At 38.9% G+C, this 26,677-nt stretch overlaps 4 protein-coding genes and 1 pseudogene across 5 annotated transcripts; 2 read left to right on the top strand and 3 right to left on the bottom strand.

The window, feature by feature from the left end:
- Positions 1 to 502: 502 nt before the first annotated feature.
- On the bottom strand, positions 503 to 10,003 carry LOC126625069 (uncharacterized). 2 transcript variants are annotated; one of them, XM_050294142.1, is made up of 15 exons: positions 9,583 to 10,003; positions 4,635 to 4,912; positions 4,326 to 4,538; positions 4,138 to 4,230; positions 3,936 to 4,052; positions 3,386 to 3,865; positions 3,158 to 3,265; positions 2,984 to 3,082; positions 2,664 to 2,906; positions 2,351 to 2,484; positions 2,097 to 2,255; positions 1,884 to 1,991; positions 1,730 to 1,799; positions 1,559 to 1,654; positions 503 to 805 (listed from the first exon to the last, which is right to left on the bottom strand). In XM_050294142.1, exons 2-15 carry the CDS (start codon positions 4,896 to 4,898, stop codon positions 701 to 703), a joined length of 2,289 nt encoding a protein of 762 aa, XP_050150099.1. In that variant the 5' UTR covers positions 4,899 to 4,912; positions 9,583 to 10,003; the 3' UTR covers positions 503 to 700. The 2 variants fall into 2 exon arrangements, with proteins under 2 accessions (XP_050150099.1, XP_050150098.1); XM_050294141.1 differs by having other exon boundaries at positions 2,351 to 2,574.
- A 17-nt stretch (positions 10,004 to 10,020) lies between these two features.
- LOC126626768 (elongation factor 1-delta-like) lies at positions 10,021 to 10,893 on the bottom strand. Its single transcript, XM_050296164.1, has 2 exons — positions 10,793 to 10,893; positions 10,021 to 10,402 (listed from the first exon to the last, which is right to left on the bottom strand). Exons 1-2 carry the CDS (start codon positions 10,891 to 10,893, stop codon positions 10,021 to 10,023), a joined length of 483 nt encoding a protein of 160 aa, XP_050152121.1.
- A 2,279-nt stretch (positions 10,894 to 13,172) lies between these two features.
- LOC126625072 (UDP-glycosyltransferase 73C6-like) lies at positions 13,173 to 15,210 on the top strand. Its single transcript, XM_050294146.1, has one exon. It carries the CDS (start codon positions 13,386 to 13,388, stop codon positions 15,099 to 15,101), a length of 1,716 nt encoding a protein of 571 aa, XP_050150103.1. The 5' UTR covers positions 13,173 to 13,385; the 3' UTR covers positions 15,102 to 15,210.
- A 2,281-nt stretch (positions 15,211 to 17,491) lies between these two features.
- On the bottom strand, positions 17,492 to 21,096 carry LOC126625074 (elongation factor 1-delta-like; annotated as a pseudogene).
- A 2,019-nt stretch (positions 21,097 to 23,115) lies between these two features.
- Positions 23,116 to 25,103, top strand: LOC126625071 (UDP-glycosyltransferase 73D1-like). Its single transcript, XM_050294145.1, has one exon. It carries the CDS (start codon positions 23,218 to 23,220, stop codon positions 24,964 to 24,966), a length of 1,749 nt encoding a protein of 582 aa, XP_050150102.1. The 5' UTR covers positions 23,116 to 23,217; the 3' UTR covers positions 24,967 to 25,103.
- Positions 25,104 to 26,677: the final 1,574 nt, after the last annotated feature.

Here is a 26,677-nt window from a genome sequence, read left to right on the forward strand (position 1 = left end):
ATCCCATGGCTTCACGCACTACTACAAATTTTTACATACATGACGCATTTATGGGTCATGTTAAAAGTTTAATGACACAAGGGTTTAGCGTCATCTTTGTGGGTGTCATTAAAGATATTTTTAATGACGTTGAAAGAATGTCATGTATTACTTTTAAGGACGCCTAACAAGCGTCATTGAATTAAGAACTTGTGTCATCTATTACCATTTAAGACATGAAATAAGTGTCATAAACATAGGAATAAGCGTCATGATATACTAATCATGACATACACACAGTGTCATGTATAGCTTTTAGAGACACCTAACAAGCGTCATTGAATTAAAAACGCGTGTCATCTATTTCAATTTGAGATGCAGAATATGTGTCATAAACAGAGGAATGAGCGTCATGGTATAGTAAACATGACATCTGTATAGCGTCATTTACCATAGCACTGCAGTGTCATTGAATATTACCAACGACACACAAAGCGTGTCATAAACGATTCAATACATGTCCTAAAATATGTATGATGACATATAAGAAGACTTACATAATTCATCCAAGAAGCAAGATATTTACCTCAAATTAAACAGTATTGCTTCATAAATTTGTAATTCATCCACTACCAAAGTATTACAAAAGACAATATAATGTGTAGAGTTTCCTACTAAAATAAAACTATAAGTTCACTTAATTTAAAATTTCACAAACCAGCTAATCTAGTGTTTCATCTATTGGGATGAAGTCATCAACATACTCAGCCCACTCTATTCTTAACGCATCAATTTCATGTTGAGTGTATGTAGCTTTTTCTTTGAACTGCAACAAATCACAACCAAAGAGAACATGTCAGGACAAAAACTAATTTCAATCATTTAACTAATAAGGAGGTGGTCAATTAGCATCAACTAGCCCAGAAAGAACAAGGGTTCTCTAGTCGTATTTTTCGCTAATGTGTTTTTTTTTTTCCACTTGGTATAGAGCTAATAAAACGTCAAGCGGTCTAGCAAAAGATTTAAACTTTAAAGGCCTCATCTTGATGGTAAATAACACCAAGCTCAAACACAACATGGCTTAACAAAATCAGCTCTGAACCTATTTATTTATCACATTCAAACGTAAACAAAAGATAGACTAGCATTACAATTTTATTGAAGACAAAAAAAAAAAAATCAAGAATTAGAATCTGAATCCAGACAAGAAAAAAAAAACAAACTCATTGATGACCTGAATCAACTCAATACACGAATACCTAGGATGGTTTTGAAGAGCTAAAATCCAATTGGGCATCTTTTGGAAGATTCAAAAGTTCCAATTTCTATTGTAATTAACTTTAATTAAACACTACAAATCACGCTAACAACAATCCATCTCATCATCAATAGTGTGAACATTCAAGTAATTTAGTTCAGTTATGCCGATTTCCTTCATGGGTTGCCAATGATTTGAGTAAAAACCATGGTTAGCTGTAAATTAATTTGCCTGAACTATAAATTACCTACAAAGAACTAATACTAATAAGATAGTAGCGAATACACCCGCTTAAGTGCTCTTTGTAATAGGAGTACTAACCTTGGTAATAATTGAGCAGTTTGGATCATTAATGATTTCCTTCATGTATTTCATCACATAATATCCACATTCTACAGTTCCTTCTTGCAAAGGGCACTGCATATACAAATAAAAAAGAATAAAATGTAAGTTAGTCAGATTAATTTAAAGTCAAAACACAATGTTCCTTACCTTTACTACTTTCCAATTGATGTTTTTTCGACCCTTTATTCCCTTTTGAGCTTTAAACATCTTCAGTGCTCTGCACATAGAGGATAAGAACACATGAATATATACAAATCTTGAAATGCATGAAATAAAGACAAACATATATCCAAATACTTACAGTTCAACAATGTCCTTCATTCCAGGATCTATCTGTATCCAATTAAGCGAGTCCATATAATACACTAATTCCTCATAGGGGTCAATAATAGCCAACAACCAATGAAACCTACAAAACATAGATAATTGCATTCTTTATTACACAATGGTCAACTACTGATCTGTTAGGAACAAAAAATTCAAAACACATAGTACTAATAACCCTTTGTTATACGGAGCAAAAATTAATTGTCCTTTTTTGCAGTTCTGTAATCTAAGAGCCAGTGCATTTGATCTTTGTTCCTTTCTGCCAGCCTTTTGAGAGATTCTGCCAGGATCTACAAATCCAAACAATCCATCAAGATTGTTCTTCTTCAACGTTGACCAAAGTTGCCTACAAAAAAATGAGGCAATTAGTATCTTATCATTACCCAATGTGGATTGCATGCAATAGATTGTATTGTATATAAATTTAAGATTATGTCAAACCTGATGTAAATTGAAATGCAAACAGTCGATATTTCAGCCATAGAACAAAATTGAATGATGTCATCTCCACCAATAAATGTTGTGTGCTCATTTCCAAATAGATCAGATTCCATGATGATAGGCACTGTAACATCCTTATGCATGTTTTGAGCTATGAGCATAAGTGAACGTAAAGCCAAAGGTTGTTTTTGGGATCTTTGTCTGAGGGGAGGATTCGTTCTCGACTTTGCATAGATAGATTAATATAGTGAAATGAGACATATTAGTACTATAATTTTTTCCACATATTCATAAGAAAATCACGTAGGAGTACCTCATCATTTGTCACAACAAGATGCCGTGGCCAAGCTACGTGACTCCCAATTGCTTGTTTGATATTCACAGCTTCACAACTAGGTATTGGAAGAAGAGCATCTTCTTTAATTGCTACATCAATAGAAACACGTAGATTCATAGGCCCAAGTGGAACTCCATGTATTGGCCCGTCTAATGGAATGACTGATCCATATGCAACAATGTTACTAGCAGTGTCTATAGCGAGCTTGCACTGTTGTACCTTAAAAAAATATTTCATTAATAATCAACTACTGTTGGGATTATAGCATAAATAGGGAAGACATAAAAGGCATGTACCTTCTTGATATCAGATATTTTTTCCATGGAATTTGCAATTTTGTTTGTCTCATTATTGATGTTCACATCATATATGTTCTGTTGGTCACTTTGCTTTACCTTGAAAAATTAAATTTAATTAATAATCGCTACTTCAAATAGCCAAGAAGAACAAATACTGCAATGACTATGTACCTTGAAATACTTCTTGATATCACTTTCTTTTTCGTTTGAATTTGCAATTTTGTTCGTCTTTTCCATGATGTTCAAATCAGATATTTCCTGCATATCCTTTTGCTTGACCTAAGAAAAGTAAACTTAGATTAACATGCTACTATTATAGTTAAGAAGAACAAAACTTGCATGACTAGTACATACCTTCATAGCTTCAATCTTATCCATGGTTTTTGTATTCTTGCTAACCTTTTGTTTCACTCTCTTCTTAGACATGATTTCCGGCACATCGTCATGTTTCGCTCTCTTCTTAGACATGATTTCCACCAGATCACCCTGTTTCACTTTCTCAGTAGATGTTTCATTTTTTTCTTTCTTTGCTGTGCAACTAGCTTTCTCAGAAATATGATTGGACTGTACCACATTAGATTGGACTAACTCTTGCATCTTGCTCAACTGATCTGGAGTTAACAAAGAAGCAATCAAATTGAACTTCTTATTTAACTCCTCAATGTGTAAACTTTGCTGCTCCAAATGTGTTTGCATCATTTGTTGTTGACTCGATTGAGTTTTGCATCTTGGAGTCTTGAAGTACAATTTATGACTGATGCCAGTTCCAACACCTCTTACACGACCCGAATATTCAGGTGTTTCCAAAGCAATTGTCAATATGTCATTACTACCAGACGTTCGCAAAGTCCCATCTTCAACGGCCTTAGTTACTTCATCCTATAACAATTGGCATTAGTATGAAATACATCAATTAAGTATCTTTCCCAACCTTACACATAAAACTTACTATTTTATCAGCGCGTACTTTCACCATCTCATTCGTATAGTTTCCCTTTTTATCAACACGCCCAAGCTTCCAAAGCACTGATCGGTCAATGTCAGCAGTGATTCCATAAGCTGATTTCTATTTGGATGAACATATCAAAATTAGATCAGATAGTTTTTATTTGTATGATAATTAAATGAATACAAAAGAAACAGGACATTACTATTTGTTCTTCCAATCTTGCATAGCCTTTTCTAGAAAGTCGATGAGGGTACTTATGCTTAGCTCGCCTCCTCGATTGTTCTTCATGGATTTTCTATCAAATGCAATTCAATAATTAGTCTTTAATAATAGCAAAACACAATATTTACCAAATGCTTCTTACTTAATTTTGAAATCATATATACGTACCATATGCTTCTCTGTCAATCTCGACCTCACAAATTCATCCCATACCGGCTGACGAATGAAATCATAGATTTCTGGTGGTTTCTTTAAGACTTCAGGTTGATCTTTGAACTTTAATATGTACTCACATGTTAGACTACTCTTGAACGTTCGCCATGTCTTTGCAGCACTCTTCAAAACATCCGCTCTGCTGTTTGAATGTACTATAAAGGCTTTCTACAAATGCATAATAGAAATTAATCATTACTTTCACAAAGTCGTACAGATGTAAAAGCTTTTTTTTTTTTTTTGTTTAATTTTTTGGAGACATACCTGGACCATGTCCCAAATCTTTTTTTTATAAGATGACTCTACTTCTTTCCAAGTTGGAATTGTAATTGGAACTGTGGTACGCGCCATAACACCAATAAAACTAGCTAGTTTTGCTCCTGCAAGTCCACACGGTTGTCCTTTACTGTTATATCCAACCTCCAACCGATCCCCATCACTTCTACCTTGCACCAACTCTTGCAATTGAGTTGCACCTCTTGGTTTCCTTGTTACAAAATCTTGTTCATCTTCTTCTGAATCTGTCATTTCATCAAGATATTCTGCAAGATTCATTTAAAATCAAGACAATGATCAAATTAGTAAGATGAGGAAGAAAGAAATATAAAGAACCTTAAAGGTAATGTTTGGTTCCTTCAATGAACCTTAAACGGATAGGCTCATGCCAATATTTGGTTGAGGAAGAAAGAAAAATAAAGAAATAGGGCAATTGACCATTCTCCAAAATCATAAAACCAACCTTCATTCAATTCAATTCCAATGTTCATTTCAATAAACAAATACTCCCTAAGTGACAATTGTCAATACTCGAAAAAACATAACAACATGAATTCAACTCCCATTTCCACAAACATTTTCATCATACTTCATCTCAGCCTAATAATCTCTAAAAAATTAAGCCTTACCAATAAGTAACAACTAAACAAGATAAATCCAAAAGTATGGAGAAAATATAAAGTCCTAATGTAATTTTAAAATATGCATTCAACATAGCATTCAATAACATATGAAATAGAGTAGATATTCCTCTGAGTGATATACTATGTATTTTCAACCCAAATGCCTTCGCAGTCATCCCGCATGTAGATATCATCAGACTCCTCAGTTAGTACATCAAATGACTCAACGGGTGGCAATTTAGTAGTAAGACATTCACATTCAATTATAGTATCTCCTAGCTCATCATCATGTAGCCAATCATACTGAGGCCCTGGCAGTACAACCGACCACCTTGAATCCTCTGGATCTGCAATGTAAAATATCTGCTTCACTTGAGTAGCTAAAACAAAACTATCTGACTTATGTCCAATTTTGTTGAGGTCAATTAATTTGATCCCAAACTCTTCTAATCTGATGCCACTTTTATTTTCAACCCAATCACACTTAAATACTACACGCGTGAATGCGTTATAATTAAGTTCCCATATCTCTTGAATCACCCCATAAAAAGTCATATCTGCGATAATAGGATTCTTATCCTTAGCGCTTGAAATTTGCATCGTATTGGCCACTAAGCTTACTCCACTATTTTGAGTAACTTGTGAATCATCACGAGACTTAGTGTGAAAATTACAACCATTAACGGAATATCCAGAATATTTTGTTACTTCATCTCGAGGGCCATGTGCTATCCATCTCAAGGTTTCGGATATGTGATTATTAGGGACATTAAGCTCATCCTCAACCTGCATATGTTTGCATAATTAGTTTGAGTTCATAAACAAAACTGTTAGTACATAAGTACAATGCGAGTTTAATACCTTTTTTTGCAGCCAATAAATGAAAGTTCGATTATGTTCATCCTGAAGCCACTTCAAATTTTTTGATTTTTTGGGGTGCTCCTTAATCAAGGATTTCTTATGCTCCCTGATAATTAACATTGAGTTGGTCAAAAGGATAGGAAATGTTGTAAGTAAATGAAAAAATAATGCTAAGTTAAACTATATAAATGAGTATGAGTGGTTGAACTTACTTGATATAAGGTTCCACTTCAAGTGTGTTATCCAAAACATAGTGATGTGCTTGCTGCCAATACTTTTTATCCGCCTTCAAAAATTTTCCAGCCGATAATGGATGGCCAACATCTTTATGATGTGAACGAATCTTCAACGGAATTCCAATTGGGTCTACCCCTGATAAATACTCGCTACAAACCTCTATAGCTTCTTCTGCAATATAACATTCAACCATACAACCCTCTGGACGATATTTATTTCTCACATAACCCTTTAATATTTTCATGTACCTTTCAAAAGGGTACATCCAACGAAAATAAACCGGGCCACATAAGCGAACTTCCCTAACCAAGTGCACTGTGAGATGGACCATTATATCAAAAAACGAAGGTGGAAAAATCTTTTCAAGCAAGCACAAAGTAATCACCAACTCACTTTGTATTTCATCTAACCTTAAAACATCAACTGTTTTGCTGCATAAGTGACTAAAGAATAGACAAAATCTGGTGATAGCATATCTTACATGCTTTGGCAGTACTGCACGAAGTGCCACAGGAAGTAGTTGCTGCATAAGTATATGACAATCATGAGATTTAAGATTAAACAGTTTCAGCTCCTCCATTGACACAAGGTTTCTGAAATTTGAAGAATATCCTGATGGGACCTTGAGTTCGGACAATGCTTTGCAAACTGAAATCTTCTCAGCCTTAGATAATGTATAAGGTGCTGGGGGAAGAAATGTTTTGTTATTTCCATGTTTTGGTGCCAAATCCGTACGTAGACCCAAAGCAATTAGATCATTCCGGGCTGCGACGCCATCCTTTGTTTTTCCAGGAATGTTAAGTAATGTACCATAGATACTCTCACAAACATTTTTCTCAATGTGCATAACATCTAAACAATGTCGAACATGGAGTGACTTCCAATATGGTAAATCAAAGAAGATTGACTTCTTTTTCCAACGAGTTTGAGCATCAGCCTTTTTATCAATTACTTTTGCCTTTGTTCCACTCCTCACCTTCCTTTTTCCAAGGAGATTTACATTCTTCTTACCCCATGATATTTTGATTCCTTCAACTTCATGCAATATTTCTTCCCCGCTCAACGGAGATGGAGCTAACCCAAACTCTTGAGTACCATCAAATGGTTTTTTTTGTTGTCGGTAATGATGATTTTGTGGTAGGAATCTTCTATGACCAGTAAAGATTACCTTTCTCCCTAACTTTAGCCATTTAGAAGATGTTCTATCACCACATATAGGGCATCCAGAGTATCCTTTCACACTACACCCACATAAGTTTCCATAAGCAGGAAAGTCATTGATGGTCCATAATAACACAGCCCTTAACATAAAGTTCTCCTTATTGTATGCATCATAAGTTTCAACACCAATCTCCCATAGAGTTTTTAAGTCATCAATAAGTGGTGCCATATAAACGTCAATATCATTACCTGGTTGCTTAGGGCCGGATATTAACAGTGTTAACATCATAAATTTTCGCTTCATGCATAACCATGGTGGAAGGTTGTAAGTGACCATAATCACTGGCCAACAACTATATCTACTGCTTAAAGCACTATGGGGATTAATCCCATCTGTTGAAATTGCTAGTCGGAGATTTCTTGGGTCATCACCAAATTCTGGCCACATGTGGTCAACAAGCTTCCATGAGGGAGAGTCAGCCGGATGACGCAACTTACCATCAACTTCTCTATCTTGGGCATGCCATATCAAATTCTTTGCTGTCTTGCTATTATAAAACATTCTTTGAAATCTTGGAATAGGGGGAAAATACCATAGTACCTTTGCAGGTACCCCCTTACTAGGCTCCCTAGAACTTTTGTTAACCTTCCATCTAGAAAAACCACATGTAGGACATGCAATTGCATCTAAATGCTCTTTCCTGTATAGGATGCAATCATTGGGGCATGCATGTATTTTTTCGTACTCAATTCCGAGAGAAAACAATGTTTTTTTTGCTTCATACACAGAGGGGGGTATTTCATTCTTCTGTGGGAGCAAAACTCCTAAAAATTCTAGTAAATCTGCAAATAGTTTATCACTACACCCATTCTTTGCTTTTATATTGTACAATCTGACCAAGGTTGATAACTTTGTGAAGTTTGAACCAGGGTATACAGGCTTCTCTGCATCCTCTAACAACTTCTCAAATTGTTTAGGATTTGACGCAAAATGATCATAAGCTGCTTCCACCATCCCGATAATGTTATCTTCAACTATTTCTTCCCGATTACTCATTTTCTCATTCTTACTATCTGGAACAGCTTCTCCATGCCAATACCATGTACAATAACTTTGATCTATACCATTGAAAAAGAGATCCTCTCTTATCTCTTTAACCGTCCTTGATTTAATGTTACCACATTTTAGGCACGGACAACGTATGTAGTTAATATCAGTAGCGTGAAGCATCGCATAATTCAAAAAGTTTTCAACCCCTTCAGAATACATTTGTGATCTTCTATCCATAGACATCCAAGATTTATCCATCTAAAACAGATTGTAAATGCAAGCCAAAGGTCAAGTACGTATGTGTGTGTAAATGCAGGCTAAAGATAAAAAAGAATTTATTACTTCTTGAATTATTTACAGCTATAGTAAATGCAAGCCAAAGGTCACGTATTGTGTGTGTGCACATAGATTTGCATGTACATATGTGTGTGTGTATAGCAGCGTATAAATAGACGAGAGTGAATTCAAGACAAACTGAACATAAAGCTCATTTATCCAATGTGCACTTGTGGGTTAGATATGTGTGTCTGTCTACCTACAAACAATTGAATGCATTGATAGACACCATACTGCTATTAGCCAACACGAGTTATTATGTCCAGTTCATATGTCACATAAGACCATAAACAGAGCTTATGAGGAGTTTTATCAAACATGTGGTGTGCTATAAGCACCAACTCCCACAAGAACACACAATCTAAAGATTAAAAAAAAAACAAGAAGATAAAAGTAATAGTTAATCTAATTCAGAATTGGTATTAAGGGGATGACAAAGTTATTAAAAAAAAAAAAAAAAAAAAACAACGATCATGGCAATGACTAACCAAATCAAATCAAATAATCAATCTCAACTACAATTTGTACAACAACTACTTTAGCAAATGACAAGGCTAAACTAAAATCTGTCCAGCCACATAGCTCCAAATAATCCATACAACTTCACAAAAGAGATTAATATATAAATTATTTTCTAGAAAACCCATAACCATTCCAACAAACTTACCTTACACAATTAGGTTTTGAGTGAAATTTGGGGAAGACAATCAATCTGGTTGATGAAGGCTGGGCGTCCCAGAGAGAGAGAGAAAGAGAGGGAGAGATAGAAAGACAGTGAGTGTTCGTGATGAAGACTCTGTGATGAAGACTCTGGGCGTCCCAGAGAGAGAAAGACAGGGAGTCTTCCGCCATGAGTCGTGAGGGTTGATATTTCATTCTCTATCTGGGAGTTGGCCTGGGACTGGGAGACTGGGAGTGGGTTGGGTAGTGGAGCAAATGAGTCGTGAGGGTTGGGAAGTTTTGATGAATTCGCATACCAGTCTTTTATTTTAGTTGCGTTTATAAATCTTTCCCGTTGGTTTTTTTAGTTGCGTCATCGATTTATTTTAATAACGTTTTTAATAAAAAAATGTCATTAAAAATTTTAATAAGTGTCATAAAAGCTCTATTTTGTAGTAGTGACGTCCAACAGAACTGATGACTTGCCATACTCTTTCTTCTCTGTATATGCCTTGACGAAAGCCGCCACTCGTTCTTCAGCAACCTTCTTCTCCCCTTTGGTCTCTTCGAGATCAACATCGACGAACTCTTCGCCAAAGAGATCAACATCGTCAGCTGCCTTTGTTTCAGCTACAGGAGGAGTATAAGTAGAAGCTGCGTCCCCGGTCTCGATAATGACACCAGATCCTTCTCCAAAAACAGCAGAAAAAAGAGCAGCGATGTGGTTGTACCACCTAGACACATTCACAAATTCCGGAGATGGTGGCTTAGAAAGAGCTGCATGCACAGTGAGATCATCCTTGGAAGCCTGAGAGCCAGTGATGTAACTGCGATCAAGCAAGTAGTCATCCAGTTTTTTTCAGGCCAGCAGCCGAGTTGAGGCCAAAGAATGTGACTGCCATTGCTCAGTTTTGGTTGGTTTTTCCTCAAGAGCGAAAGAGCTGCAGAGAGAGAGAGAGAGAGAGAGAGAGAGAGAGAGAGAGAGAGAAAGAGAGAGAGCGAGAGAGTTAAATGTCCTCTCACAGGCCTTGATAAAACTCAAGAGAGTACGTTGTGGTGTGTTCTGACATATGTGCAGGTTATCTGTTTATATAGAGGTTTGCACACCCTTCTCTACCAAGGATTCCTAGCTAGACCCTAATTCAATATCCTTTAATAAGTAGCAATTCCTAAACCCATATGCACCAGGATAAGCCTTTATTGGACTTTTAACGCACCTGAAAATCCACGTCGAGAATGGGACGACAAAGAAAAAGTTGGAATATTTCCAACAAGAGCCTTTTTCTGTGAAGCGCGAAATAATAATAAAATCCCTCATCGACACTTTTACAAGAGGGAACTCTTCGCTGCTTAAGATTATCTGCAGTGAACTTCTCGACGAATCTGTTCGCTGCAAAAGGATCCCTAGCAAATATTCCAACTTGTTTCCTTTTGTGTTTTAACACATTCACCCTTCAAATATAAATCACTTGCTCATTTGCTTAACCTTGATGCGCAGCAATAGCGTGAGTACATATTTATCCCCGCAAAGTATCGGGGATTTCGTTTGGTTTTGACAGATCAATGCCCTCATATTATTTCCCGTCACAAGCCATGAATGCATTACATATATCAAACTGGAGGTTCAAGTAAGTGGTAGAGCATTAGTGACAGGAATCAAATCCATGAAGCATATAACTTGTAACCATTAGTTAGTGACCTTATCGATTACATGTTATCTGGCTTTCTTCTACTCAAAGCTCGCTGCACTTTCCGAGACCTCTAATTCCATTTAAGGAGACTGTATACTACATTCACAATTCTAAGGAACGCCACGGAGGGATCCTTTTCAGGTTTGCTAGCTAGCTACTGATACCGAATTTGTTTCAGTGAAGTACAAATTAAGAAATAGTTGTTTGCTATAGTTCCTCATTTTCAATATCTCTGCGATATGAGTCCATTCTTTACCTCTTTTTTTTCTTTGTTATTTATGTTGTGCGACATTTAGGAGCTACACAGGTCCATGGGAAGTCTTCCAAAAAGTAAGGAACTATGCCATCGCTCAAGGAAGTTGCTTTAGATAGTCTTCCATCGGCTTGAGCGTACCGGAATATACCATTGTAAGACTCCAGTTAATTCATTCATTACATGTATCTTGTATGTAGCCTTTTGGAGTACAGAAACTTAATCTTCAGTCACTACGAGAAATCTATATAACATTGGTAAAATTGAATTGGCTAATAGAACAATTGCTTGTCAAAAGTGTCATAAATGTTGTACATCTGTAGAATGCATTACTAACAAGATATGCAGGAGGTTGTCTAGTAGTTTAAGGAAGAAGAAACTCACAGAAACTCAAAGGGGTGCAAATTGAATACCGAACAACCTTAAAGCCGTTTGTTGAACGGGATAGGCTTGGCTTCAACTAATTGTAGGAACTGGTTTGGATAGGCTTGGCTCGGCCTCATTTAAGGCCCACATTTTAAAATGGCTTACATAAGTCATGTTAGTGAATGCATAATGCTAATTAATCCAGATCTTAATTAATATTATGTTTGGTTCAAGCTAGGATTGATATTAAGATCCGTTCTCAAAGTCACCTAGTGACCAAGGATTCATGGTCACCAACCATTGGATTTAACATCAAAGGTTGAGATTAAAACATTAAAATCACATCCAATTATTTTTCACCTTGACATCACGTTACAAGGATAAGAGACCATTCATTCTTTAGACACCTAGTGACCAAAAGAACATTGTGTCAATCAAACCCCTGTAGAAATGCAGTGAACACAGCTTCAAGGTCATCAATGGTGACGGCGTGATATTCTATCGCCAGAAAATCACTTTTTGGTGAAAAAATCCAAATTTTGATACAATCAAGCTTAGTGACTCACGAACATCCTCCAACTGAAATTACTTCAAAACTCATCTATTTGATCATGTTTTGCTCCAGATGAAGTTGAAAGTCCTATATTAAAAATACAATTCAAAGTATCAAAATTCTTCAAAAAGAATAACCAAAATATACTAAGAATAAAATTAAATACATAATATAAAATCTACTCATCAGACGGCATAACTTCCTTGTTAAAACTTTGAATGATATACATTATGCTCCATGAAGTTTTATCTTCAAATACAATCTTCAATCACCAATGCTCCCTTACAAATAACTTACGGTCCTTACCTTACCAGTACGACTTAAAATAACTCGACACAATACAATAATACATCAAAGACATGTACAAGAAGGCAGAACATCCATCTCAATGATAGGCAACAAAAGCAGTAATCCTAATTAACATTACTTAACTATAATAGTTTTACCATACAGTCAGAAGACTATGAACCTTTTCACCTTACGGTCAACTCCATTTACAATACGCGTTCATGAAGAAAATTTACATTCATTCGTCATCGTTGTTACCGACCTAATCTCAGTGGTCGGTTGACTCGGTTTCTCTCCTTTAAAAACTTAATTAATAAGAGAATGACACCGTAAATAATATCTTTCATTCAAAAATATTTTTATTGAATACATACTTCTGAGATAAATTGCTGTAAGTTGTAACCATACCATACTTTGTCTTTAATTTTAAAAATTTGATGTATTATGGTGTCGTATCTCGTGTCTCTGTCCATGCATCGTAGCGGTTAGCCTACTTCTCGTCTCTCTCCCTTTCAAAATCCAACCCATTCCTTCGCAGCTAAGCTTTCATCTGATCGTTGACCGAAAAAAAAAACGGAAGCTTTCTTCTGATTCTTTGTTAATTCTTCCCTATAAAATCCCCAACGATCTTACGAATTCAAAACACAAATATTCAAAAGATGGCGAATGAGATATGGATCGTTCCATTTTATGGGCAGGGACATCTCTTCCCGCTAGTGGAGCTCTGCAAACAAATAGCCTCCCGAGACTTCAAATCCGTTTTCGTTATTTCTTCCAACTTCTCCTCTTCCATCCCCTCTTCCCTCCGCCAGCACCCGCTTGTCCAAATCGCCGAAATCCCCGAATCGAGCCCATCGTCTGATCCATCAACGCCGCCTCAGCCAACTCCTCAGCCACTCCACCGCCACCACGATCAGGACAACCAGATAGCTAACGGTCTTGAGAAACTCCTTTCGACCCGATGCCAGAGTTCGGATTCTGCGCTGCCCGTATGTGCCGTGCTTGACGTCATGATGGGCTGGACTGCCGAAGTTTTTAAGAAATTTGAAATTCCAACCGTAGCTTTCTTCACCTCTGGTGCTTGCTCTGCCGCCATGGAGTATGCCATGTGGAAGGCTCGGCCCTTGGATATCAAATCCGACGAGACCCGTTTGCTCCCCGGGTTACCCGAGGAAATGGCTCTCACTCTATCTGATGTTAAACGACAGTCTCGCGGACCACCGCCACACGGTCATGGTGGCGGCCCACCAACAGGGCCAGGTGCAGGTTTTCCTCCGCCACCCGGTCATGGTGGCGGCTCACTAACAGGGCCAGGAGCAGGTTTTCCTCCGCCACCGAGCCAAGGTGTAGGTGGCTTTCCTCCATTTGGCCCAAATGCAGGTATGCCTCTGCCGGGCCAAGATGCAGTTGGTTTTCCTCCATTTGGATCGGGGCACGGTATGCCTCCACCCGACCCGCCCCTTAATGGACCTGGCCCGGGAAGAAGGGGCCATCCGCAGCCAGGAGGTAAACCCCCGTGGACAGAAGATGCTGACCGATCTATTGCGTTGATGATCAATACGTGTGATGATCTGGAGCGTCCATTCCTTAAGTACATTGCGGATCAAATTGGAAAACCGGTCTGGGGAGTTGGCCCGCTTTTGCCCGAACAATACTGGAAATCGGCCGGTTCAATTCTCCACGACCGCGAGTTCCGAAACAGCACCCGACGGTCAAACATCACCGAAGACGAGGTGGTCGAGTGGCTAGACTCGAAGTCGTCCGGATCAGTACTCTACGTGTCATTTGGCAGCACGGTAGCACCTACAGTGGAGGAGTACAAAGTACTGGCAGAGGCATTGATATCATCCACCCGGCCCTTCATATGGGTGGTCCAATCCGGTTCGTGCAGACCGCCCGGTCCCCAAGGGGCCGGTTCGGAAGTCGAAGAAGGATACTATCCACACGGAATGGAGGCTCGAGTGGGGAAAAGAGGTTTGATAATACACGGGTGGGCCCCACAGCTGCTGATCCTAAGCCATCCATCAACGGGTGGATTTTTATCACACTGTGGATGGAATTCAACTGTGGAGGCAATCGGGCGTGGGGTCCCGATCCTAGCGTGGCCAATCAGAGGGGACCAATACCATGATGCCAATTTGGTGGCGAGCTTTCTGAAAGTAGGGTATCATATCCCTATTCCTGACGAGAAAATATTAATTAAGAAGGAAGATATAGTGAAGGGAATCGAGATGCTGATGAGTGACGAGGACATGAAACGACGAGCTTTGGAGCTGAGTGAGAAATTTGAGCACAGATTTCCAACAAGTTCGGTTGCTGCTTTGGATGCTTTTAGAGATTTTGTTGCCCAAAAGCCAAACGCTGCTTCTTTGTGATCAGTTTTTTCATGTTTGATTATTTGTTTGATTTTTCACTTTTCTTCAGTGTATCAATCTATAATGAATGTGTGTAATTTTACTACACATGTCACACTTTTTACTACAATTTGGAATGTTTTGTGTTTGTTTACATCATATATCATCGATCCTGAAATCACCGAGTATTTATTACATGTTGAAGCATTCCATTGAAGGAAGTGGATACACTGATCCCATTTCCTGTTGAATATTTAAAATATATATATATATATATATGAGGATGTTTGACGGGAAGTTGGGTCATTGACCCAACAATTATATCTTTTCGAAAAGCATTGCAGCTTTTGCTAATAGAGATACCCAATGGTTGCTGAATGTTTTACAACATATGTGATTTTTAGGTAATTGGTGTTTTGTATCATATATGTCCATTAGATATACTGTTGTAATGTGTTGTATCCCATGGTGAAAAGACATACTCAAATTAAATGATGTGTCTAACAGGTGCAATTCTCTCTATATATATGAGTAACATTAGTAGAAGAGAATTCATTAATTTCATAAATTTGTTATCTACACAATTTCTTTGCTCTCTTGTCTCTCCATCACATTCATACAATTTCTTTCTAGTTATTTCTAAGGGAATATAATTCGATTTTGCTAATCGAATATTTCATACTTTGTTGTATCTTAGAAGTGACTTGCCAAGAACCCTTTAGCAAACTCATTCGAGTGGGGGCAAATAACACTTTAAAGAAACGATTTAAGTCGTACCTCAAAATCATTATTCGGATTATTCTCTATTTTTCTACATTAACTCTAACATTCCTACTTCACTCAACACCACATGCCCAATGAACTACCCTCAACACGCATGCGGCAACCATTTATAAGATCCTCAGGTAAAAATGGATTTGTATAAAATATAACGAAAATGGTAATACCACATTTTTCATAGCACGTTGTACCATCTTTATAATAGATATGAGATCTGTATGTGTTGGTGGGCCCTACCTCTATTAGAGATTGTTTGTACCATACTTGACCAATCCCGAAACTACTGAGCACCGGTCAACGTTATACCATCAAGGACCCAGAAGAGCTTCCCTTCAACCAGGAGACCAATCACAATGCGACACGTGTCGACATCAGAAGCCAATCACAGCTCGACACGTGTCAACATCAGAAGCCAATCACAACACGACACGTGTCAATGTTAGAACAAAACTAGAAACTCTCCTCTATAAATAGGAATCATTCTCCCACAATAATCTCTAATGTCATTTTGTACTAAACTATTCACTAGAACTCACAAAATGAGAGCTTGAACCTATGTATTTGTGTAAACCCTTCACAATTAATGAGAACTCTTCTACTCTGTGGACGTAGCCGATCTGGGTGAACCACGTACATCTTGTGTTTGCTTCCCTGTCCTTATTCATTTACGTATTTATCTTCACTAGTGATCGAAGCAACCAAGCGAAGGTTACAAACCTGACACTTTCTGTTGTACCAAAGTCCTCGCTGATTTTGTGCATCAACAGAGATAGTACATATAAAGAAATATCTGAGATATCTTCACATGCAAGAAGAAGAATTGTCTTACAAAAAAAACATATAAAGAAAGCTAGTTGTGCCTTAACTCATTTCATGGTCTTTTTATTGTTGGAACATATTTTATTTGGCCCCAAACAGTCTACGATTAAGAAATAAATACGCCAAACCGTCCAGGGCTCAGATTTTTATGAATTACTTGAATTCTTCTTATTCATCATCATCTTTCCAAAGTTCTTATTTTAACAAGGCCCAAATTGAAAGATATGGGTAGTGCAAGAAAATAATCATATCGCTCAGTCGGTAATATTGCGTTATTGCGTTACAGATGGCGCTGTGACACAATATTGGCAATCTAATAACGGACCAAATTCCAATTTCTTAAATCTTCACTTATTACCATGAAACTGATTAAAGGCAGGTCCTGAGATTTAGAGATCGTGTACCATTTTTTAAAGTGAAACATTTTCATGATCTAAGATGACCATGCTAAAGACAACATTTATCTTCAAATGGTCGATCAATGTCTACCAAATGATCAACAATGGTGCCCCCTCCTATGTTTTTAATCTACCTGACTGTATTTCCAGCACACCAAAAAGTCTCCCCAAACTAGTGCGCATTGTTGGAGTAAAATAAAAGAGCATGGATGGGAAATGCCAATTGTTAGGCCAGACTTAAGGTTTTCTAGCAAAAACCAAACTCTTTCCACGGCGGTCTGGGGAATGAATAAAATTAGCCAAATAAGCAGATCAACATCTCTGGTTAGGTTGCCTCAATTGTGTTCTCTTACTGAATTTTTGGCAATAATTCAATCCCAGCATGTATTTATCGTCTCTCGCCATAGATCTGCAAGCTCCAATCATATTTTGTTGAAGGCGACGATATCATAGCTCTGCACATGCTCATTTATTGGTTCAGCAGTAAGATGTTCCTCAATAAGAGTGTCGACAGAGACCAGGTCATCAACAATTGTAAGCATTATTTGCAACTTCTTTACCCGTACCCAACATCTACAAGTTTGGATGCTCCCCAGTGCAACCCTTCCGTGTCCACACTTCTTACAGCCTCCTCAAGCAGTTTCATGTCAGTTTCTGTTAGACGAAGTCAACCGTTGGTGGTAACCAACGCTTCTTGAAGAGTCGTGCTGTGCTTAGGAGTCTTATCTCCTTGTTTATAGGACTTCATTTTGAATTATTCTTCTAACTGAAACTGGTTGTAATCTTTGTAGATTCAGTTTGTATCTTTTGAATTTTGAACTTCCGTGTAAGTAGGGTTAATTCAAACCCTGATTGTAATCTGTAAGTGGTTATAAATACATGCATCCCACGCATTCAAGGGGTATGCAACTAAAGTGAAATCTATGTGTTCTTAAGTTTTACATGGTATTGAGCCTTACTGTCTAACGACAACGATCCTTATTTTTTTTTTACTCGCTTCCAATGGCTGAAAACAATGGTGCTTCTTCTCAACCATTCAATCCCGTTTCCCCAAACAATCCCACCCATCCCTTTTTCTCCATGACTACTGTTGTAAACATTAAGCTAGACAGGACCAACTACCCACTGTGGTTGGCCCAAATCCTTCCTATTCTCAAGAGTCGAGATTTAATTGGGTATGTTGATGGCACTCTGGTGTGTCCCCCGAAGCACATGCCTGGTGTGGCAACTGTTAATCTTGCCTATACCTCCTAGATGCAGCAGGATCAAATGATCCTAAGTTGGATCAATGGCTCACTTACTGCATCGGTTTTGTCTGTTGTGGCCAGCAAGCGAAGTGCTAGAGCAACTTGGGAAGCGCTCGAGCAACGGTATGCTTATTCTTCACAAAATAGGATTTTATTTTTTAGGAATGAATTGCTGCAGACAAAGAAGGGTGATATTTCGATAGCCGATTTGGATCGCATGAATGCGATTGCTGACAACCTTGCCCTAGCTGGGCAACCTGTGAGTGACGATGAATTAGTACAGATTGTGTTGAACAATCTTGGACCTGTTTTCGAGATGACAGTCAGTGCTGCTCAAGCTCGTGATACACTTATCACGTATCCAACTCTTAAGGCGCTATTATTGACCATTGAAAGAAGAATGATGGAGCATGCTGCTCCTGTGGTGGAACAAAGCAGGTCCAAGATTGTTCAACACAATCTGTACTAATTCATCATCACTCACAGGTTGCCCAGCTAGGGCAAGGTTGTTAGCAATCGCATTCATGCGATCCAAATAGTCGGCTACCGAAAGATCACCCTTCTTTGTCTGAAGCAATTCATTCCTAAAAAATAAAATCCTATTTTTTGAAGAAGAAGCATACCACTGCTCGAGCGCTTCCCAGGTTGCTCTAGCACTTCGCTTGCTGGCCACAATAGACAAAACCGATGCAGTAAGTGAGCCATTGATCCAACTTAGGATCATTTGATCCTGCTGCATCTAGGAGGTATAGGCAGGATTAACAGTTGCCACACCAGGTATGTGCTTCGGGGGACACACCAGAGTGCCATCAACATACCCAATTAAATCTCGACTCTTGAGAATAGGAAGGATTTGGGCCAACCACAGTGGGTAGTTAGTCCTGTTTAGCTTAATGTTTACCACAGTAGTCATGGAGAAAAAGGGATGGGTGGGATTGTTTGGGGAAACGGGATTGAATGGTTGAGAAGAAGCACCATTGTTTTCAGCCATTGGAAGCGAGGAAAAAAAAAAAGGATCGTTGTCGTTAGACAGTAAGGCTCAATACCATGTAAAACTTAAGAACACAGAGATTTCACTTCAGTTGCATACCCCTTGAATGCGTGGGATGCATGTATTTATAACCACTTAAAGATTACAATCAGGGTTTGAATTGACCCTACTTACACGGAAGTTCAAAATTCAAAAGATACAAACTGAATCTGCAAAGATTACAACCAGTTTCAGTTAGAAGAATAATTCAAAAGGAAGTCCTATAAACAAGGAGATAAGACTCCTAAGCACAGCACGACTCTTCAAGAAGCGTTGGTTACCATCAACGGTTGACTTCGTCTAACCATCATCCCTTGGCATCACGTCCAACAAAACCGATGACTTGCCAGACTCTTTCTTCTCTGTACATGCCTTGACGAAAGCCGCCACACGTTCTTCAGCAGCCTTCTTCTCCTCTTTGGTCACTTCGCCAAAGAGATCAACATCGACGAACTCTTCGCCAAAGATATCAACATCGTCATCATCGTCAACTGAGGCCTTGTTTCAGCTACAGAAGGAGTATAAGTAGAAGCTGCGTCCCTGGTCTCGATAATGACACCAGATACTTCTCCAAAAACAGAAGAAAAAAGAGCAGCGATGTGGTTGTACCACCTAGACACATTCAGAAATTCCGAAGATGGTGGCTTAGAAAGAGCTGCATGCACAGTGAGATCATCCTTGGAAGCCTGAGAGCCAGTGATGTAACTGCGATCAAGCAAGTAGTCATCCAGTTTTTTCAGGCCAGCAGCCGAGTTGAGGCCAAAGAATGTGACTGCCATTTCTCGGTTTTGGTTGCTTTTTCCTCAATGGCAAAAGAGCTGCACAGAGAGAGAGAGCGAGAGAGAGAGAGAGTTAAATGTCCTCTCACAGGCCTTGATAAAACTCGAGAGAGTATGTTGTGGTGTGTTCTGGCATATGTGCAGGGTATCTGTTTATATAGAGGTTTGCACACCCTCCTCCAAGGATTCCTAGCTAGACCCTAATTCAATATCCTTTAATAATTTTTTTTTTTTTTTGGTTAATATCCTTTAATAATTAGGAATTCCTAAACCCATATGCACCAGGGTAAGCCTTTTTTTGGACTTTTAACGTAGCTGAAAATCCACGTCGAGTATGGGACAACAAAGAAAACGTTGGAATATTTCCAACAAGAGCCTGTTTCGGTGAAGCGTGAAATAATAATAAAATCCCTCGTCGACACTTTTGCGAGAGGTAACTCTTCGCTGCTTAAGATTATCTGCAGTGATCTGCAAAAGGATCACTAGCAAATATTCCAATTTGTTTCCTTTTGTGTTTTCACGCATTCACCCTTCAAATATAAATCACTTGCTCATTTACTCAACCTTGATGTGCAGCGTGAGTACATATTTATCCCCGCCAAGTATCGGGGATTTCCTATAGTTTTGATAGATCAATGTCCTCATATTATTTCCCGTCACAAGCCATGAATGCATTACATAAATCAAACTGGAGGTTCAAGTAAGTGGTAGAGCATTAGTGACAGGAATCAAATCCATGAAGCATATAACTTGTAACCATTAATTAGTGACCTTATCGCTGCACTTTCCGAGACCCCTAATTCCACTTAAGGAGACTGTATACTACATTCACAATTTTAAGGGACACCACGGAGGGACCCTTTTCAGGTTTGCTAGTTACTGATACCGAATTTGTTTCAGTGATGTACAAACTAAGAAATAGTTGTTTGCTATATATAGTTCCTCATTTTCAATATCTCTGCGATATGAGTCCATTCTTTACCTCTTTTTTCTTTGTTATTTATGTTGTGCGACATTTGGGAGCTACACAGGTCCATGGGAAGTCTTCCAAAAAGTAAGGAACTATGCCATCGCTCAAGGAAGTTGCTTTAGATAGTCTTCCATCGGCTTGAGCGTACCGGAATATACCATTGTAAGACTCCAGTTAATTCATTCATTACATGTATCATGTATGTAGCCTTTTGTAGTACAGAAACTTAATCTTCAGTCACTACGAGAAATCTATATAACATTGGTAAAATTGAATTGGCTAATAGAACAATTGCTTGTCAAAAGTGTCATAAATGTTGTACATCTGTAGAATGCATTACTAACAAGATATGCAGGAGGTTGTCTAGTAGTTTAAGGAAGAAGAAACTCACAGAAACTCAAAGGGGTGCAAATTGAATACCAAACAACCTTAAAGCCGTTTGTTGCACGGGATAGGCTTGGCTTCAACTGATTGTAGGGACTGGTTTGGATAGGCTCGGCTCGGCCTCATTTAAGGCCCACATTTTAAAATGGCTTAAATAAGTCATGTTAGTGAATGTATAATGCTAATTAATCCAGTTCTTAAATAATCTTATGTTTGGTTCAGACTGGGATTGATATTAAGATCCGTTCTCAAAGTCACCTAGTGACCAAGGATTCATGGTCACCAACCATTGGATTTAACATCAAAGGTTGAGATTAAAACATTAAAATCACATCCATCTATTTTTCACCTTGACATCACGTTACAAGGATAAGAGACTATACATTCTTTAGATACCTAATGACCAAAAGAACATTGTGTCAATAAAACCCCTACTACCCAAACTCAGAAAAGCTTGTTCAGAATGAGTTTGTGCTGGAGGCTGACTTAGGGTTTCAAAAAATGCATCAAAACAAATTTAGAAACTTTGCTCGAGGCTGCAGAACACAAGATAAAATTAGCATTCTGGCTGATGACGGCATAACTTCCTTGTTAAAACCTTGAATGATATACATAACGCTCCATGAAGTTTTATCTTCAAATACAATCTTCAATCACCAATGCTCCCATACGAGTACCATACCTTACGAGTACGACTTAAAATGCTTTCGAACTCGATACAATACAATAATACATCAAAGACGTGTACAAAACGGTAGAACATCCATCTCAATTATGCAACAGAAGCAGTAATCCTAATTAACATGACTTAACTATAATAGTTTTACCATACAGTCAGAAGACTAGCAACCTTTCCATCTAACGGTCAACGCCCTTTACAATACGTGTTCATGAAGAAAATTTACGTTCATTCGTCATCGTTGTTACCGAGTTAATCACAGTGGTCGGTTGACTCGGTTTCGCTCCTTTAGAAACTTAATTAATAAGAGAATGACACCGTCACAAAAAAAATATGACTCTTGATTTCCAGGTGTCAAAGTTTCAGAGCATTACATCACCTTGTCGACCAAAACTTGCATGCTTTACAAGTTTCATTCTTAACTGTTTAAACAAACCTAACAGTCAAACCCTACTCCCTACTATGCACGGATACGGCAGTTCTGTCACGTATTGCGTATCAAATACATGAATAGATACAGTACGTTTTAATACGGTCAGTTACGTATTGAATATGCAACTAGATTGACAATACGGCATTTAAAAGATGAATACAAGTATTTGACAGTTTAAATACGGGAATCCGATGGTTTGCGGATATCCCCGTCATGGCCTTTGACTCGGTCTGGTGGAAGAAGGCTGATAGGTACAAGGCAGCTAGGGCTACGGTCTTGTTTCTGAGCAAGTCATCACCGGTAAATATGAGATCTTAAATTCGATTCTCACCAAAAACGAATATCAATCATATTATTATGACTACTTTTGAGATTTATCCCACATTTTTAGTGTAATTTAATTTATTCTGATGTCGTATCTCGTGTATCTGTCCATGCATCGTAGCGGTTAGCCTACTTCTCGTCTCTCTCCCTTTCAAAATCCAAACCATTCCTTCGCAGCTAAGCTTTCATCTGATCGTTGACCGAAAAAAAAAAAACTTTCTTCTGATTCTTTGTTAATTCTTCCCTATAAAATCCCAAACGATCTCACGACTTCAAAACACAAATATTGAAAAGATGGCGAATGAGATATGGATCGTTCCTTTTTTTGGGCAGGGACATCTCTTCCCGCTAATGGAGCTCTGCAAGCAAATAGCCTCCCGAGACTTCAAATCCGTTTTCGTTATTTCTTCCAACTTCTCCTCCTCCGTCCCCTCTTCCCTCCGCCAACACCCTCTTGTCCAAATCGCCGAAATCCCTGAATCAATCCCATCCTCTGATCCTTCAACGCCGCCTCAGCCAACTCCTCCGCCGCTCCACCGCCACCACGATCAGCACAACCAGATGGCTATCGGTCTTGAGAAACTCCTCTCGACCCGATGCCAGGGTTCGGATTCTGCGCCGCCCGTATGTGCCGTGCTTGACGTCATGATGGGCTGGACTGCCGAAGTTTTTAAGAAATTTGAAATTCCAACCGTAGCTTTCTTCACCTCTGGTGCTTGCTCTGCCGCCATGGAGTATGCCATGTGGAAGGCTCAGCCCTTGGATATCAAATCCGACGAGACCCGTTTGCTCGACGGGTTACCCGAGGAAATGGCTCTCACTCTATCTGATGTTAAACGACAGTCTCGCGGACCACCGCCACACGGTCATGGTGGCGGCCCACCAACAGGGCCAGGTGCAGGTTTTCCTCCGCCACCCGGTCATGGTGGCGGCTCACTAACAGGGCCAGCTGCAGGTTTTCCTCCGCAACCGAGCCAAGGTGTAGGTGGCTTTCCTCCATTTGGCCCAAATGCAGGTATGCCTCTGCCGGGCCAAGATGCAGTTGGTTTTCCTCCATTTGGACCGGGGCACGGTATGCCTCCACCCGACCCGCCTCTTAATGGACCTGGCCCGGGAAGAAGGGGCCCTCCGCAACCAGGAGGTAAACCACCGTGGACAGAAGATGCTGACCGATCTATTGCGTTGATGATCAATACGTGTGATGATCTGGAGCGTCCATTCCTTAAGTACATTGCGGATCAAATTGGAAAACCAGTCTGGGGAGTTGGCCCGCTTTTGCCCGAACAATACTGGAAATCGGCCGGTTCAATTCTCCACGACCGCGAGTTCCGAACCAGCACCCGACGGTCAAACATCACCGAAGACGAGGTGGTCGAGTGGCTAGACTCGAAGCCGTCCGGATCAGTACTCTACGTGTCATTCGGCAGCGAGGTGGGACCTACAGTGGAGGAGTACAAAGTATTGGCTGAGGCATTGGAATCATCCACCCAGCCTTTCATATGGGTGGTCCAATCCGGTTCGGGTAGACCGCCGGGTCCTCCGCGGGGCGGTTCAGACAGACCGCAAGGTCTCTCGCGGGCCAGTTCGGAAGGTGAAGAAGGATACTATCCACACGGAATGGAGGCTCGAGTGGGGAAAAGAGGTTTGATAATACACGGATGGGCCCCACAGCTGCTGATCCTAAGCCATCCATCAACAGGTGGATTTTTATCACATTGTGGATGGAATTCAACAGTGGAGGCAATCGGACGTGGGGTCCCGATCCTAGCGTGGCCAATCAGAGGGGACCAATACCACGATGCCAAATTGGTGGCGAGCTTTCTGAAAGTAGGGTATCATATCCCTATTCCTGACGAGAAAATATTAATTAAGAAGGAAGATATAGGGAAGGGAATCGAGATGCTGATAAGTGACGAAGACATGAAACGACGAGCTTTGGAGCTGAGTGAGAAATTTGAGCATGGATTTCCAACAAGTTCGGTTGCTGCTTTGGATGCTTTTAGAGATTTTGTTGCCCAAAAGCCAAAAGCAGCTTCTTCGTGATCAGCTTTTTCTTGTTTGATAGTTTGTTTGATTTTTCACTTTTCTTCAATGTATCAATGTATAATGACGTGTGTAATTTTACTACACATGTCACACTTCTTACTACAATTTGGAATGTTATGTGTGTGTTTATATCAGATATGATCAACCTTGAAATCACTGAGTATTTATTACATGTTGAAGCATTCCATTGAAGGAAGTGGATACACCAATCCCATTTCCTACTTCACTCAACACCACATGCCCAGTGAACTACCCTCAACACGCATGCGACAACTATCTATAAGATCCTCATGTAAAAATGGATTTGTATAAAATAAAACAAAATTGGTAATACCACATTTTTCATAGCACGTTATACCATCTTTCTAATAGAGATGAGATCTGCATGTGTTGGCGGGCTCTATCTCTGTTAGAGATAGTACATATAAAGAAATATCTTCACATGCAAGAAGAAGAAATGTCTTATAAAAAACATTTAAAGAAAGAAGAAAATTTGAACTAGTTGTGCCTTAATTCATTTCATGGTCTTTTTATTGTTGGAACGTATTTTATTTGGCACCAAACACTCTACAATTAAGCAATAAATAAACCAAACTGTCCAGGACACATATTTTTATGAATTACTTGAAGTCTTCTTATTCATCATCTTTCCAAAGTTCTTATTTTAACAAGGCCCAAATATGAAAGATAAGGGTAGTGGTGGTGACTAGACACCGCAAACTGGTCGTGATTGTCAAGTTCATGTTATTTTCGTGTTATACCGGTATTTTAACAGGCAACCTGATAAAGATTTCACTAGTTAACGGGTTGATCTTAAACTTTGGATTTACCAGTCAAATTCACAGATCGTGCAAAAAAATAATCATATCACTCAGTCGGCAATATTGCTTTACAAATGGCGCTGTGACACAATATTGACAATCTAATAACGGACCAAATTCCAATTTCCTAACACTATGTTTGGATGAAGAAATTTAAGATTACTAAGGAATTTTAAAATGACGGAAACTAAAATAAAGGGATTTTATTTTCTAGAATTTGTGAATTTTGTTGTTTGGTTAACTTAAAAGAATAATGAAATTGAAAACGGAATTTGTTAATTTTAAACTCCCAATCATAGAAATTAGGAAATGACACCTATTTACATGGAATTTAAGCTTGGAAATTAGAGGCCCCAAATTCCAAGTTTTTTTTCCATGCGAAAATTCTAAATTTCTATGTTATTAATCCAAACAAGGGAATTGGTGCATATCAATTTATAAATTCTGACTTTTATCCAAATTCCAAGTTTATTTTCCTCATCCAAACATAGTGTAAATCTTCATTTACTACCATGAAACTGATGAAGGGCAGGTCCTGAGATTTAGAGATCATGTGCCATTTTTTAAAGTGAAACCTTTTCATGATCTAAGATAACCATGCTAAAGACAACATTTACCTTAAAATGGTCGATCAGTGTCTTAACACTTACGGTACCTGACTGTGTTCCTGACACACTAAAAAGTCTCCCCAAACTGGTGTTCATGGTTGGAGTAAAATAAAAGAGCATGGATGAGAAATGCCAAATGTTAGGCCAGACTTAAGATTTTCTAGCAAAAACCAAACTCTTTCAACGGCGGTCCGGGGAATGAGTAAAATTTGCCAAATAAGCAGATCGTCTCTGGTTAGGTTGCCCCAATTGTGTTCTCTTACTGAATTTTTGGCATCA

This window comes from Malus sylvestris, chromosome 6, assembly GCF_916048215.2.
Source record: "Malus sylvestris chromosome 6, drMalSylv7.2, whole genome shotgun sequence".
Taxonomy (NCBI): Eukaryota; Viridiplantae; Streptophyta; class Magnoliopsida; order Rosales; family Rosaceae; genus Malus; species Malus sylvestris.

Coding starts and splice junctions, on each gene's coding strand:
- LOC126625069 (XM_050294141.1), bottom strand. CDS start 4,898: ATGACAGATTCAGAAGAAGATGAACAAGATTTTGTAACAAGGAAACCA. Junction 4,053..4,137: donor CAAGATTGGAAGAACAAATA/GTAATGTCCTGT, acceptor TCATCCAAATAG/AAATCAGCTTATGGAATCAC. Junction 2,256..2,350: donor TGCATTTCAATTTACATCAG/GTTTGACATAAT, acceptor ATTTTTTTGTAG/GCAACTTTGGTCAACGTTGA.
- LOC126625071 (XM_050294145.1), top strand. CDS start 23,218: ATGGCGAATGAGATATGGATCGTTCCTTTTTTTGGGCAGGGACATCTC.
- LOC126625072 (XM_050294146.1), top strand. CDS start 13,386: ATGGCGAATGAGATATGGATCGTTCCATTTTATGGGCAGGGACATCTC.
- LOC126626768 (XM_050296164.1), bottom strand. CDS start 10,893: ATGAGGGATTTTATTATTATTTCGCGCTTCACAGAAAAAGGCTCTTGT. Junction 10,403..10,792: donor TTCTCGACGTGGATTTTCAG/GTGCGTTAAAAG, acceptor GCTTGATCGCAG/TTACATCACTGGCTCTCAGG.